At 37.2% G+C, this 17,351-nt stretch overlaps 1 protein-coding gene across 1 annotated transcript in view; it reads left to right on the top strand.

Annotated features, from left to right (window-relative positions):
• Positions 1 to 17,351, top strand: part of ipo11 (importin 11) — a 135,790-nt gene that overhangs the window by 97,708 nt on the left and 20,731 nt on the right. Inside the window, exons 26-28 of the mRNA XM_079250701.1 lie at positions 642 to 763; positions 6,879 to 6,974; positions 11,106 to 11,190. Coding sequence (XP_079106827.1) covers positions 642 to 763; positions 6,879 to 6,974; positions 11,106 to 11,190 — 303 coding nt within the window. The remainder of the gene's footprint in view (positions 1 to 641; positions 764 to 6,878; positions 6,975 to 11,105; positions 11,191 to 17,351) is intronic.

Raw genomic sequence — 17,351 nt, 5'->3', positions numbered from 1 at the left:
AAAGAAACAGAAAGGAATGAGCTAGGAAATGTCACATATAGAAATACTTTCAGGACGAAAACTGTCATCATTTACTGTGAAACTGATGATACTTTATTTAATTTAGTTTTTTCTTACTAAATAATAAAAGCCGGGTTACATATGGCGGCATTAGTTTCGATATAGATACATTATTCTAAATAAATATTTTGCAGGATGCACTTTTCTTAGTGCTCTTCCATTAACTAAGATCTTAGTTCTTTATGACTGCTTTTCTTTCTTTATCGAAAATGAGGAAAAATAAAGAGCAAGGAATGCTGTTTTTATGGCAAATGCTTTTATTTGTTATTATTGTTAATAACCCCTTTCCTCTTTTTTCCCCTTTTCTTAAATTAGCTGTCTTTCATGTTATCAGTAACAGGTTTTCAAGTAGCTGCACAATGTAAAATGCAACAGCACAGTCAAAACAGAGAGAAAAAAATGAGCATTGATAGAATAAATAATTATCAAAGTAACGAAGCTTTTAGTTACATCAATAATAAAGAAAGCCAGTCAAAGTGTAGAAAATGAGACCAGACCTTGTATGAAGAGGAACAATGAAAAAAATGAAGTGGCAGAATCATGCAAACATACACACCTAAATCCTTTTGTCTTATTGATAGATGGATCAGTTGTTGGGCAGCGTAATAGAGATGTGGGTCGACCGCATGGACAACATAACCCAGCCTGAGAGGAGGAAACTGTCGTCTTTGGCACTACTCTCTTTGCTTCCATCAGACAACAGGTGAGACATTTTTTGTCATGCATTTATGAGCAGATGGGCCTTTAAGGCATTGGAAGGAAGACAGAACAGCACAGTTATTCTGAATGCGTTTGTGGTGTAAAAAAAACAAAAGAACAGGAAGTAGTAGCTGTTAAAAAGCTTTCAACATATTTTGCCGTACAGTCATAATATCCCGCAGAAAAGACACCTGCATCCTTCCTCAGTGCCAATAAAACTGCATCAAGTCAAACACATGAAGGTTTCACACTAACGTAAGGTTCTATTTATTCGAAATGGTACCTCTCTTTCTGGACTTTATGCCCCAACTTTATTGGGTGGAATGGAAATTTAAAAAAAAAAAAAAAAAGTGGTCTCAGTTGTGATGAACTTATTGTGTTCTAAGTCAACACCATTGAGGCAACATGACTCATCCTGCAAACACAGAGAAGCTCACAAACCGTTCTTATATGAAAACATTGGTTGAGCATCAAGGGAATTTTAAGATGACTATTCATCATTGTCTTCCAGGAAGAAATGTCGTTGGAAAAAATCCTGAATGATGGCGAGCATTTAAAATGCTTGGTAAAATCAAAGAAAAACAACAGCCTATGTGTTATAGTGAAAGTAAGAGCATTTCCACATGTACCATGTGAAGTGAACTCAAGGGATTGGGAGTGAACAGCTGTCTAGCCATAAGGAAACCACTAATCAGTGAGGCTAAATGGAGAAAAAGGCTTTCATTTGCTAGGGAGCATAAAGATTGAACTCTGGAGCAGTGGAAAAAGGTCATGTAGTCTGATGAGTCCAGACTGACCCTTTTTTGCATCTAGGGAAGAAGCGATGCTGATGAAGTGATGAAGCCTGTGGGGGCTGTGCTATGATCTGGGGTTGCTGCCGTTTGTCATATCTCCATTAATCAATATTATTCGCCCAAAGAATAAGGTCAGATGACTACCTGAAGATACTGAATAGGCGGGTTAAATTTTTCTTCCTTGATAGCTGGTGAATATTCCAAGATGAATATACCAGGATTCATTGGGATCAAATTGAGAAGTTAGGAAAATATCTACAAGTTAGGAACTTTGTGTAACGGCCGTATTTTCGTGTATGTAAAGTGTCCTGTGACAACACTGTTGTGAAGTGGTGCTATACAAATAAAGTTGAATTGAATTGAATTGCGAAAGAGAGATCCAGAAAGCATGACACGCCATTTTCACAAATGGATTGACCACTACAGGGTTGAAATGAGCTAAAGGACACTTTGTGCAGTGGTCAGACTGTCCCATCATCAGTACAAGAGGTTGGTGAAAAATTAATTCAGGACTAGATGGAAATACATCAAGTGACACTGCAGAAGCATATCAAAACAATGCCACAATAAATATGTGCCATACTCTAAATTAAAGACGGTCCAACACTGAATATTAGCTAGTAACCTTTTTTGGTGGCAGTTATTCTTTGGCCAGGCAGTATGTATTGAGTATTGATAGTGCAGATATCCCCTCACCCCATCCGGCCAGTTAAAAAAAAAAAAAAAAAAAAAAAAAAGGAGTCCACACACCTCGTTTTTCGAATCGAATCCATTCACACAAATCTGCATAACCGCGTTGTTACGCACATTCGTAGGCGTATCAAACCTCTTGATGGCAGTAGCTCCCCTTATCTTATCCAATCAGAATAATTTTTTGTCTCATGGTATCACTTCCACAAAACATGCCTCGAACATGATATGGTAAGGTGATGGAAAATAATTGTCCTTAATGTCATCATTTGTCGTTAGTCTTTTATATGGAGTGGTATTTCAGCTTGTAAAAACAAACACAAAGCGCCTGGACAAATGATAACGCCAACACAGTTCAAAGGATGTCCATGCTGCTGTAAACAAAGATTGCACATGTAGCATCATGGAATTTTTGGTTGCAAATGGGGATGTTTCAAAACCGGAAACTCCAGTTATAAATGTCAACATGCAGACGTGCAAATGGAGTATTCGCACATCTTCACTTTGGTCGGAGATTTTCAAAGCAATTTTTTTTTGTTGTTGCATAAATTTGCATGTTTGTGTGGTTGACAGGCCAAATCGGAGAAAAATATTTTAATTTATGTGAGATACTCTGCTACATGTGGTCAAAGCCTGAGTTTTAACTGGTATTCTCAATATGTTTGTGTCATGTTCAAGCTCGACAAGTGTTACGTAATCTTTCACTTTTCTTTTTGTTCTTTTTTTTTTTCTAATAACTTTTTAGATAAAACTTGTCACTGCTGACTACTAATTGATTTCACAAACACCTAATTAGCCTGTTTAGATATAATAAATTAGCTGAATGTTCTACAGCTATAATTCTGACTCTAGAAGTATAACATGCATCACATGACCAACACGTTTTGCTGTAATGTGATTGTGAATATGGTTAAAGTGTGACCAAGCTGCAGCAACCACAACATCAGACCGAGGCAGTTGCCAAACACTCAGACTGCCATCAAGAAATGGCTCATTTGATTTTCTTACAAAAATTTCTTAGAAGTGGTTCAAAGGATTCTCTGTGATGTTTAAAGATCAGCTTTTCTTTTGATGTCCCATCTGAATGTCTGATGATTCTTGCGTTTATCTTGATTTAGGAAAGCTCAGTTTTACACAGGCAAGCATGAAATCCTTTGTTACGCCCCCATCCTTAGTCTGCAGTAGCAATTTGTTAAGACAGCCTTGACTGCTTAAGTGCAGCATGGTGAATCCACTATCTCACATACAAGCACAACTAAAATTGAAGATGTCCATATCCTGTCCACAGCTGCATGTTTTATTTATCTTTATGGCTTCATAATAATGGTAAAGTAAAAAGAGAATTAAAAAAAAAGTATCACTGGTGGATGTGAAGCAGCTGCAGCTTAATGACAAATGGGAATTAAGATCATGAATAAAATCTGCCTTTGTGACTGCTTGATTATGCATCTGTTGAGACTGAACAGAATGTAATCGAATTGCTGGTTTTTAGCTTTCTTAGTTTTATGTCTAGCTTCCATTAGACAATGTATTTGCATTAAAATATATCAAGTTCATATTTCCTTCTATAAAATGGTAATGATTTCTTCTTGAGTGATTCAGCTTATTCACCAGCTTTTGTTTTTGAGAAATGTGTTTACTTCTTTATTATAAAGTTTATTTGCTTTTTCATTTTGTTCATGTATTTATTTATTTTCTGAATGTGTTACTATCCCATTTCTCTGTTGGTAGACCAAACTTTAAACACAGAGCAAAGAAGACCAACTTTTCTGAAAGGAGAAATGTTTCTGTCCTTGACTTAACATGCAAAGCCTCATTTCCTTTTTTTTTTTTTTTTTATTAACAGGAAAAATCCTTTATTCATGAGAAGCTTGTGTTCAACTGTTTTATTCTGACAGTTCATTGTTTTAATTAAGAATAACTATTTAATTATTTCATGAGAGCTCAATAGTTTTAAATCTTTATCAAGCTTTTTGTTTTTAATCAGTTCTTTTAATTTCAGTCGCATTTTTAGAAAAAGAATTATAAGTCTTTAAACACACCTTTTACACTTGCAAAGGGTGTGTGTGTGTGTGTTGAGGTGTGTGGGAGGATCCTGTGCAGGGAATGTGTTTTCATAACTGGAAATGTGAGAGAAGGGACTCTGGGCAGATTGCAGTAGATGGGGTGTCTTGATGGAACTTGGAAGATGACAGTTTCATACTGGTCATCAGTAGTGGCTATAGAGCAGATGCTGTTATGAGTACACATGTTCACTTGTAGGCAAGGCTAGAGAACAGTAATTTCTCCATATATATGTTAAAACTAAAGCATACTGGCATATACTTGAGAAGGAGGAAGAGATTGAAAAGTGATTCTAAAGATTTTGTTTTTTACAACTAGTTGCTTTGCTTCCACACCATATTTCTACTTGCAGTGATTTGGATGATGGGCACAGAGCAGCCGCACTCTTCAGCAATTACAAAGTAATCAGTGGAGACGTTGGAGCTGGATAGAATTCAAATTGATGAATGCATGAAAAGAGAAACTGTAATACGCCTGCAACAGGTTGTTGAGACGGCCATTAGACACCAGGTTCAAAGGTGTTTGGTGATTCAGTACATTACTTTATCATTTTACTTTTATTTTTCTTCAGGAACAGAAAGAGTGACATACATTTAGAAAAGTCCAGTTTAAATTTACATTGAATCAGTTAAAACCAGCTCATAATGATTATTATAATTGGTTGTCAAAAATCACCTACAGCCCATGAGATTATTCATTTGGTGGAGCCGATTGTTTGAAAATGTCTTTCACCTTAGCAAGGACTTTTTTTTTTTTTTTTTTTTTTTTGTCTGTCAACCCACATGATTAGGTATCACAGTCAGCTTCCCGCGACCAAAAGTGACAGGAATGACTAAAACTCTATAGTTGGAAAGTCTAAGATGCTCAGTGTGAAATGCATGTTAATACAAACATGTTGTCAGAGGAGAAACAAGCCTCTTCTCCAAACTTAATATCTTCCAGCTCATTTTTAGTTTGCTGTTGATCAAAGGGGCAAAAAAAGCAGAATTGTATTTGACCATATGAGAGATCTACTGTGTTGCTTGGCCATAACCTCCACATCTGTGTTTTTTGTGTTTGGCAATTAACCTCAAAACACGAGTGTTAATCATGGTGCTATTAGGATGATGCTCTGGTACAGGGAAGTCAGTGCAGCCTGTAGCTTAAACAAAAGAAAAACAGCAGCCTCAGACTTCACTGATATAAACTGAAACTATCAGCTAGACAGCCGAAAGTTGGTTAACACAGTTTGGTGTTAGAATACAGTGAGCCCAAAGGTACACGATGAATATATGTCAGCTTTCGATCTGAACAGCAAATATGTATACAGTTTTAAAGTTGTTGGGAAAGTTCATATTTTGCGGTTTTTAAATTATTTAGTTTTATCATCCGACCTCATACCAGCCAGAGACATTCCTCCACACAGGCGGAGCAAATAGCAGGGAATATCTCATAACAGCAGCATATGTCACAGTCTGGGCTGAGGTTAACCAGATAAACCAGCAGCTCTGGAAGCATGTAAGCAGACAAGACAGGGGTGTATTTCATGTTTTTTCCCCCCTAAAATCTGTACTTTATTGGTGTTCACAGAAAATAAATGTCTAAATGGGGACAGGTCTGTGTTTTACTTGCTCGGCGTTCTTTCATGTTGATTTTCCATGTTTTGCCAAACTTTATGCTCAGTGAACTTTATACAGCATTGCCTAAGGTCTACCTAGCCAAGTAGTTGAACTGACAGCCTTTGATGCATCAGTGCCCATACACACACTTATTTTTTTCTTTGTATTCTTTTCCCCCTCCATGTTTTTAATTCTTTTTGACGTGAGGAACCCACTTCCTTTCCACTTCTTTCAAAGAACGACTCAAATAATTCATCAAGCGCTGCTCATCTCTGAGCTTAGGTGGTGGGTGTTGCAAGTATATTTGAAAGATCTCAGGCTCTGCCAGCAGGCGTGGGCTCTGCTGTGCCTCCTTGATGGAAGAATCCCAGTGGTGGCTCTGTCTTGATTTAAGATTAAGCCACAATGATTCATGTTAACACAATAAGCCTCATCAGTTTTATTTTTACACCCTGCATTATCTGGACAAGCCCAACTTGCAGCTGCAAAATCCCCCTCGCTACATGTATTGTCACTACACAAAGGACATGTTTTTGTTGAATCATGAATGTTGGAATGTTTTAAGCACAATGTGGCTCAAATTCTGATTTGAACTTTCTGAATGACCCTTTGCCTCATTATCGTTTTCAGCAATGAAGAAGATAAACATCAATAATAAATGTGAAGAGAGAGGGGTGTTAATTACCACAGTCAAAATGTTTTGATGTGAACTGTTTTTTTTAATGACCATATGGGTTTTTGTATAGTTTTTTGACAACCTTTTCATCTCTTTCAGTGAACCCAAAATTTAACTTGGCTGTTGCTCTTGAATGGGATGCTTTTCTAAAATGGCAGTGTGCTGCGCTGGAACAGCAGCCAATCCTCTAATTCATATGAATGCAGACACACACTTGTACAAAAGCAAGAGCAAGCACACAACTGTTAATTGAATGATATTGTCGGTAATGACGCTGTGTCATCTGTGTGTTATCAGTGTGATCCAGGACAAGTTTTGTGGCATAATCAACATCTGTGTCGAAGCACTGCATGATGTGATGACAGAAGACTCAGAAACAGGAACATTCAAAGAGTAAGTTTCCTTTCCTTTCTATCCCTTTAAGTTTCTTTTACTTTACATTCCTTTACATTCATTTCCTTTTCCTCTATATTCACTCTGTATTTTGGTGTGTATGCATAGTACGCCTTTTTCTTATCAATGATGAGGAGAAAATAGAGAAACAGATGTAAACATATTAATAAATCATATCAATTAGACTGTCCAGGTACAACAAACACTTTTTCACTCTGTGAAAAGAAGATATTAAGTGACTTACTGTCCTATCTGTTTTAATTATGATACATCCTTTAATGATTTAAAGTGTTTGGATTGTAAGTTCAGCATGTTGCGTCTTCAAACGCACATCTTCATTTCATCAATGAATACAATTAACCAGATCAGTCTATACTTCATTTTTACATTACAAAGTTCTTTAGAATATTCGACTCTGGTGATTGATATGAAGAGTACTGTGTTTCCAGTACCAGTATCGAACAAAAATATAATATCTCTGGGATCATTGTAGGTGCAAAATCAACAACAGTAATGTTTTTTTGTCAGCTTTGACGCAGAGCATTGCGTCATTCCAGACTTGGAGCAAACAACAGGATTTCAACCATAGTACACGTTTGTCACAGAAATCCACAAATCATATGTAATGGCCACTTGGCATTGTTTTGTCACCAGTTCCCTCACCAAGGCTTTATTTTGGCAGAAGATTAATGATATAGGGGTTCTGTAAAGTTTGTGATGGGAGCATTTGCTCCCCCAAGGTCTTAAGCCGCTGCTGAAACCCAGGCTCCTCAACAACACAAAAAATTCCATGAGGGCTTTAGCACTGAAATTTGTTGCAGCTGTGGTCATTCTCAACAGTTTTTTGTTAAACCTTTGCAGATTAGTAGGCTGACTTTCATCATAGTTAGAGCCATTGAGTCGAGAGAAAAACTGATGTCACATGGTCCTCATGTTAGTTGTACAGAGCTTTCTCAGTGATTGGTTTGGGATATCACAGTAACATGTTAAAGCATGTGCAGGTCAGAATTTAGGGTGTTATCTGCTCTTCAGGAGCTCTTCTGTACTGCCATATAGGGATGCAATGGGACTCTGTAAAATACTGAACCATTAGGTCTGGCATGCATGCTAAAATCAGACCTTCTGTCCTGCATTTTCAGTTTTGTATTGGATTTTGCGCTGCAGTTATATTTTCTTCCTCACAGGAGTGTGTGGTATGCGCGCTTTTCCACACAGATGAATGCTTGCGCCAGCGAGTCAATGTCCAATCACTGTTGTGCCCCCACCCACTCACTCCTCTCGCTGCGGGTTGTTGCTAACACACACACAGCAGTGTTGCCAGTCACTTTTTGGTATATTTAGCGAGGTATGGGACCCCTCCAGTGACTTTTCCAAAAAGAGACTACAGCGTCTTTATTTATTTATTTTCAGTAAGTTGTGCATGCCTCTCCGGCATCCTAAAGTACTCCAAAGAGGTCCTTACACAGCAGCACCGCACATACAGACAACGTGAAAATAATTCCAGCAGAGTTGTGAGTCAGAAGCTTGAAGATGCTCCAGCTTCATTTTAATTTTTAACGTGAAATCATTTTGGTTTTGCTGTCAAGTGCAACGATGAAGAAGTGAAAAAGGTTAACAGAATTTTATGTTGGCAAACATGTTTTGAAACTTGTCCCGAACACTAAAGGAAACATGTCATATGTCCAAGCGTCTCCAGCATAAACATCCAGATATAAAGCTGCCTGAACACAAGCGTAACACATAAGCTGACTATAGCAACAAAAAAGCAATAATGTTTTTGAACAGACCGATCAGACCTCTTCAGATAAGACAAGCTCTTCTACATATTTTATATAACGATATCCAAGTGCTCAAAGAATAAGAAAGTTTTATATTCAGTGTTATATTGTTCATTACACATTTTGATCTATTTAGTATCCAGATTTAATTTGTTCCTACTGTGAAATTGCATTTTTACAAACAAATTTTAAAAATTATTTTGACATTAATACAGTTCTTCATGCACAAAGTAGATCTGAAACCGTGACCCAAAAACTGAGGTGCCCTGCATGTTTAGAGGCAATCCAACATTGACACACCTGAATGACATCTGTGTTAAAGTTGTGTGTTAAACGGGTTTGAAAGGAACTTGAAGAAGTTCATTAATCGGAATCAGGTGTGTTGGAGTAGGAATATGTCTAAGCTATGCAGGACAGTGGTACTTTAGGACTGGGATTGGGAAACAGCCCTAAAGATGATACCAAGAGGATAAAAAAAGGGTACAAGAAGGCCTCAAGGTAGCAGTAAAACGCCTGCAGAAATCATCACAACTGGCTAAAATCATTGTTCAGAAACCCATTAAATATGATGATGATTAGAAAAAAGCTGAATTTTATTGTTTTTAAAAAGGAAATTTGCACATTGTTCTTTTGGGATATGAGCAAAGTTCATAAAGAGTAAAAATAAAAAGAAAACTCATTTTAACTTTTAACGTTGGATAGTGCCTGCAAACACCATGAAATTAATACATTTTTTTAGGTGAATGTCAAAGTAATGATTTATGACCCGGAGCTACTAAAAAGACAGGTGATGCTTTAGAACAATGACCCAAAGCTTGCAAGTAAATGAACTAAGACCTGGGCTATTCACTTAATGCATCCCATCAATATTAAAGTACTGAAACAGGTTTTTAGGGAAACTAATAAAAATGGATAATTTAATCCAAAGTTTGTTTGTTTATCCTGTTAGTGGTTGACTCATTGGGGTCAGTAAAACAATAGTCGTGCAGTTAGTACTTGTGGTACTCATTTAGTAGTTTAACCAGACTGTTATTCCATGTTTGTGGCGGTGAATATAAACCTAAATTTTACTTTGGCTCGGAGTTCATGCTAATTACCAGCAAAGTAGTCAACAGAGACAACAAAGAAGAAAGTATTTGAATTTTCTTGCCTCATCTTCATCTCCATTCACATTGAGAAATTAAATATACTTTTTCTTTACATGGGCTTTAACTGAAACAGGAGCTGTTCTTGTACTGTGCAGAATGCTGCAAAGGATAAATTCACTTTAATATCCTGCCAACTGGTACACTTCTTCAGCATCATGCTGAGTTCCAGTTCAGCTGCAGAAATTAAATCTCTTATCACTTGGAAGCAATAAAGTCCAGATTAAATGTTTGTTTTTTTTACTCTAATTAACTACATTAGACCAAAACATCATATTTGATGATTAAAAATTAGAGGGAAAGGCTGCTGTTTTGTGAAATTAGATAGCAGGGGTCTTAAAACGGAGGTAAACATGTGCTGTTTTTATGTATTTCATCACTTATTCTTGTTAGTCCTTACATACTTATTCATAGTTCAAACTTTATAAAAGTAGAGGTCAGTTTTATTATTTTAATTTTACTTTTACATCCAGTTTGTAGCAACCCAGTTGTTCATTTGTTCATCCTTTCTTAGACATTCTCTTTTCTTTTCTTTTTTTTTAAATCTAATTTTCCTCTCCTGTTCCTGTGGGAATCCAGCTTATTCATAATAAATGTTCCACTGGCAGCTTTGCTCCATTTAGTCTTTTCTGCCCTGAACAGGTTGGTTCATTTATGTTTCGCGATAATTGTCTATATAGGTCAAAAAAGTGCAGAATTAGATGATAAATCCCTGAACAGTTATTACTTTAAAATGAATCATTTTACAAATTTTGACATAGATGCTTTTAAATAATCATCCTAAAAGATTGGTTGCAGCTAGATTTATTTTTGAGTATATTTAATGATCCATAAACGCTGTCATTTGTCAGAAGTTAGTTAGAATTTCTGATCATGAGTTATCACTTACATTTCAAAGTTATGTGACATTAAAGTCCCTCTTACTTTATCTGTGCTCAGAGCAAGGATTAAGTAACGAACACAAAGGAAAAAAAAAAAAGCCATAAACAGACTTTATATTGAGCACAAAAGTTCTACATGCATGTCTCTGCATGTAAATGAACTCATAAATAGCAGTCATATGTGTGTATTAAGTGCCAAAGGGTTCAGACTTTGTGTGTGTGTGTGTGTCTGCCTGTGTTTGCACAAGCTGCTTATTCAGAAATAGTGTCCTGCTGTGCAGGTCTATGGGTAGTTATTAATATTGAGCTGAATATTATTGTTTGCAGCTGCATGCTGATGAGCCATTTTGAAGAGCCCAAGTTAAGTGATGACGAAGAGCCACCAACTGAGCAGGATAAGAGGAAGAAACTTGTGAGTCAAACATACAACATCCACACATAACACGCATCTAATTATGCAATCTTAGTCATTCTTTTCCAACTTTTTGTTCATATTTTGGATTTGAGACTCAATGATGCGTTTCTTGTTGTTTATTTGTGTTTTTCTGTTTATCCATCTGTCCTTGATCCACACAAAAAAATTGTCGTATTCATCATACGACAGCACTCATCCAACATTAAGGCACTCAGAAACTAAAGTATTTCTTCCAAGATCACTCCATTTGCTAAACAGTTGGGCCGGGCGATTAATCGGATTTTAATCTCAATTACAATCTGGGTTTAAAACAATCATAAAAATAAAAAGGTGCAATTTTATTTTTCTCTTTGCAGTTTACTCTCATGCTGTTTTCAGTTGCAATTTGAGCGTCACTGGCATTGCAGTGCTGTGCTGTAAACTCCTTCCACAGCCGCTTTGGATTCATTCAGCCACTGTTGCCAACTTGTTGACTTTCTCACTAAATCTGGCGTCTTTCCAAACCCCCTTGGTGACTTTTTTTTTTTTTTTGTGAAAAGCGACGAGCAAAAAATGTAGCGGCTTTTACTGGAGTTATTGGAGACTTTTCTGGTGTTTTGGTGACTGACTTGAAGGCACATATTGTTCTGCAGTTACTGTCACAAACATACCCGTCAAGTTCTGGATTTCAAAATGCGGGAAATTATTTTAGCAACCGCCAGGTGCGAGGCGTTTTCTCGCCTTGTTTTAGTGTGTTTTCTCCCTATATGAAAATACGTGACGACATTGGTGAAACAGGGAAAATACAGTAGTTTCTCAGCCAAAACGGGATACTTGACAGCTATGGTCATGAACGAGCAGCAGGAGCCCCTCCTCGTCCTAAAGCACTCGCAGGCGGCCAGTCGGCTCTGGCTGCAGGTGCAATGTAGAATAATTGCAGTAGGTTGTGGAAGTTCACTGCAACAGTTTATATTTATCTATTCAGTTTACATCAGTATTTGCAATTTGTGAAGACAAAGTTTCATGTTATTTGTTTTCTAAAATCTGTGGAATCCTCAAGACATTGTTTAAAAACCCCTGTTTAATGTTAAAGAAATTATTGTTGTTAAAGATAATTGATAATTGTTAAATAATGAAGATCTCAGTTTCAGTCAAAATAATTGTGATTATTATTTTTACCATAATCGAGCAGCCTGATTAAATGGCTAAGCATCAAATTGTAGCCATAGTCACTTTTAAGCCCATTTCTTTGCATGTACAAATGTGTTGTAAAGGGAATTCAGTAAGTCTTGTTCAGTATCAGTGTGTGGTCAGACAGCATGCTGATGAATGTATGCATGAGCATGCATCAGTGTGAGGACACATTGCTCTGCTACCGTGTCACACTGTGGAAACGTATTTGTATTGTTTGGTTCTGTGCAAGAAGTCTCCTTCAAACGAGTCACTCAGCAAAATTAAATGTCTTATCAAGATTTTATTTATTGGTGTTTGAACAAGAAAATTCCGGTTCATTTATTTTTAGTGAGACTTTCCTCTTTGTGCGAAGGTGTGTGTATACACTGGGTGGTGTCCCAATGCACTTATCACCTCAACCCAGACTTTGGCTTTTTGCTCCAGGGAATAGAGAAGAGGAGACTTAAAGTCGCACCTCTCTCTGCGTCTTAATGCACGTGGGTCTCTGTGCTTGGATGTGTGTGCCATCCCCAGCTGCAGCCACGTGATACAGCTTTCAGTTTGAGGAGAAAGTAAATGAGAAAGGAGACCTGTGACATTTTTGAACATTTATTGACTCCTGTTTGGTTTTCTCAAAGCTTCTCACTCTTGCAGGTGTGTGCATGTCTGTGTTAAAGGATGGCTGTTGGAACATTTGTTGTGTATGCTGGTCTGAAAGCAGAGTGACAGACGGAATGGTTCACTGGTTAAAATACTTTTCGGATATTAAATGGTTTCTGCATTGGTGATTTTTGCCTCCTTTAATAAATCGATAAGTACAAGGTGCGATTTTTGTGTAGAAATTGCAAACAGTCGCATTTGTATTCTTCATTTTGTCGATGTTGCACTAAATGGCACAAGATTGTTTTTTAGCCAGCTGTCCTCAGAAATCTGCAGTGTTTATCCACCATCTGTGTAGTTAGGTGAAGGAGTGCATTGCCAGTCAGGCAGCTATTAGAGGCTGAAGTCCTGGAAATCGGCACATGGGACATGAAATGTCACGTCTCAAAGGATGAAGCTTGAGGTTGTGGAAGTGATGAAGCAATACCAAATAGATTTAGTAGGACTCACCCCTATGCACAGCAGTGGTTCCAGAAGTTAAGTCCTGGACAGAACCTGGATGCTCATCTTTTACTTAAAGACAGGTGTGAGGATTGCTATGTTTCTCCTCACCTAGACCTTCTGTATTTGAATTTTGCACACTATGTATTATCTATGTATTACTGAAATGAACAGAAGGTAAAATAACATTCAGTGAGAGAATTAATTTCATGCCTAATAAACCCACATTAATGTTTAGGATGTTTTATAAACATTTAGTGCTTAGTGCTGATATAAGTGTTAATGTCAGTCTATAATTTATCAGAAATTGCAGCACAGAACAAAAAGAACTTAAGCTACGGTGTCCAAAGGCTGTCCGCAAATGCAACTATCCTGCAGGTTTTTAGTGCTTCTATTCAGCACAACAGACTCAAATTAAATGAATCCAACAGCCTATTAAGTTCTGCATTATTACTTATTAATCTGAGTCATCAAGGTTGGAGAAGGGAAACATCAAAAATCTACAAGGACCGGAGCTGGACATTTACTGACTTAGAGACTGTCTGAAAAGGTTTTTATTTCCCCAATGTTTGCCACATTCATCCAGAATTGAAAACAACTGTGCCTGTAAATGTGTGTCCAACAAAACTTTTGTGATGAGAAACCAATGAGATTAATTTCATTCCACTCGTTCAACAAGCTGAAAAGTGCAAAATGGAAGAGTAAGCGGCTTTCATCCATTGCTTGCATGTTTTACACAGCCTGAGGGTTAACCTCACACTTTGGAATCAATCATAATGGCAATTATTTAGGATAATCATGATCAGTTTTCAAAACTCATTATTGTTGTTCACTTGTTTAAAAAAAAACAAGATGACAGGGTTGTCACAACTACTTGATTTCACAAACAGTTGTGATATTAAACACCACCATTCTTTTTTTTTTTTTTTTTTTTTTTTTGCAAAGATCCATTTATGTTCATTTTTTGTTTAACCACAATTTCAACACAGAATGTAGTAAGTTTTCACCATTTTGGGTTTACCTGCAGTCTGTTTGCATCGCTTTCGCAGTGGCTCTCCTCTTTTTAATCTCCACATATTCCCAAATTTCTGACGAACATTTTATCTTATCATGTTTTTCCTGAGTCGTGTACTCAGCTGCCGCAGCTTTGTGATCAGCACACAAAAAGGATATTACCCAGCAGCTTTTCATCCTCTGTTTCCATCTTGGTGCAGAGCTGTGGATACGTTGAATAAACACTTCCAAGAAAACAGTAGACTTCTGCTGGAGCATTTCCAGTTGATGCTTGGTTTTTATGTAAAGGACATTTTAAGCTTTATGTGAGCACAAATAAAGATGGCTGCATTTACAACATGTCAGCTGTGAACTGGATGAAGGAAGAACATGCGAGCTGGTTTCAGGGCATATCTTTTATATTTTTACTCCTCATTTCGCTTAAGCAAGATTAATCAAATTACTTCATCCTGCATATTTAGATATTTGTATTTTCCTTTTAAAACACCCCCAATGTATTTATTAATCAGTAATAAATCCTCACAAATGAACAGACCATATGTTTGACTTGGGAATCAAAATCAATGTTTGTGAAAGCCATCTAGTTGTGAAATGGCTGCATGAACTTTTATTGATCAGTAGTTTTTAAATTTACGACAGGTGTAGGAACTTCCACGGAACACCAGGTAAACAGACTCCAGAAACTGAAACCAGTAGCAACATATCAAAACCTGTACTTCATTCATTGCTCATCAAATTAAACAATCTTGCTTCTACAATTCTGCTTTTACTCCTCTTGTGAGTCTATTACAGCAAGGATGTTTATTTCTGAAAAACTGGAAAGTGTCAATGGAAACAGTAGCCAGGTGCTCCCAAAATGGTGAAGGCATGTCGGGCACTCGCATCATATGAGTATTGTCCACACAGCAACTTTAGTGGAACTGGAGATTCTCAACAGGGATGTGCAGCTAATAAATTAGTAGCAAGTATGAATGCCATCATGTGAATATGGAGCAAGATTTCTGAGGAATGTTTCGAATGTAATTTTGAATCTATGCCACAAAGAATTGAGACAATTCTGAGGTCCAAAGGGGATAACCTGGTATTAGGAAAAAGTACCTAATAGCCACCAGTCATTGTATACTTTCGGGAGCATCTAGATTTGTTTTAATTTCTTTATGCTGTCATTGCTGTTACATTTGCATCAATGTATGCTTCAAGCCTAAATGAAGCACAGTTCCTAAGTCATGTTCACATGACGCTGTCAGTCCATCAGTGTTGCTGTAATTTTGCTTTACGGATGAGGCACATTGTGTATTCGTCTCAGCATCCTACACCTCCAAGAATAAGTGTGTTTAAAGCCCTTAAACATTCTCTTTTTTTTTATTATATTGAATTAATCCCTTTGTTTGTGTTCGTCAGAAAACGCACATCACTATGCTGCTTTTCTGGAAATTACAGTTCCATTTTAGCCAAACCCAATGAAAAAACATAAACGTATCTAAATGGAAAAGCTTTGATTTTTTTTTTTTTAAACTAGTTTTATGTTTAGATGTCCTGGATTTTACTCTTTTTAATAATAAAAATCTTTTGTAGCTACAGAACTCTGTTTGTATTGATCTCCTGTAGCTTGATGTTTCAGGTCAGGGAGATGAAGACAAAAACAGGCATTATGGCAGTGCAAGCAATTATAGCAGCACAGACAAAAGAACACATTCATGTAAATAATTTACATGTAGAATAAATATGTATGTGCTCGGTTCAGATCTCCAGTATACCAGCAGCCTATTAACGCCAAGCATGATGACATGTCATTGCACTTTCCATGTAGAGTGCATTTATTATGTGAGAAATTCTACAGATTTACGGTCCCTGAAGATACAGAGGCTGCCTCATCACAGGTCATGTTTATTTATTTGCCCCTAAATTGGACTTGGTATGCTTTTCTGTGCATGAAGTGAGAGTTTGTTTTTGTGTCATGGAAGCTGTTGACTGTTCCACTCGATCTTGTATTGGATTTGTAAGGACTCCTCACTTTGATCTGAGCATTTCAGGCAACTAGACTCTGCTAACTGATGCTGTGTTTGGGCCTCTGTATATAATGCATCATTTGATTCTTGTGCTTCATCTACAAGGCCAGCACCATCAAACACGAAGAAGGATAGGCAACATCAAAGACTTGCTCCACTGGGTACTAATGACATGGGCTCTGTTTGTTGTACTGTGGTGGCTCACACCCACTTGAGACCATTCTTTTTCTTTTTTTTTTCCTCTCCTACACACGAATGTTCATGCACAACAGACATGTAGGTCATTATGTAGCATTTTTGAAAGTAGTTGCTACGGACCGATTACAGTTTGACCGAAAAAAGGATGAAGGTGCTTTGTGGCTCACAATAGTGCTAAAATAAATGGGTACATGGCGAGGAGGTTGGCTTAAAAGCCAGAGCGCTGAATGATGATAGAATGCAAGAGATGTGTTATCATGCACTGAACTAGGGCTGAATGTTAAAGCAAAAACGGCAGGTCTCAAGAGATTTAAAGCGATTAATCATACACGCCCATTAAAGTCTCACATGTTTAGTGATGCTGTCTGCAACCATGGGAAAAGTTCTACACTGCAAAATTCAGATTTAAAACACACTGAACCATTTGTAAATGTAGGAATTTGGTTTGTGCCGCCAAAGCACAGAAAGGCCTTTTGTTACTGCCTGAAATCTGCTTTAATTCAGGGTTTGCTTCACAGCATGTTAGATGATTGGTGTTTTATTTGAAAAGAAATGAAAATATGAAAATTGCAGAGCGTTTTGTTTTTTAGAAAATGCTGCAAGCTCATGCTGGAACACATACAGCCTCTGCATTGTGGCTTTTCTGATACTTGGGGGCAGTATTAGAAATATGTGTAGCGTTTG

Source organism: Telmatherina bonti (genome assembly GCF_933228915.1).
Source record: "Telmatherina bonti genome assembly, chromosome: 13".
Classification (NCBI taxonomy): Eukaryota; Metazoa; Chordata; class Actinopteri; order Atheriniformes; family Telmatherinidae; genus Telmatherina; species Telmatherina bonti.
This window is presented reverse-complemented; position numbering and strand designations above follow the sequence as displayed.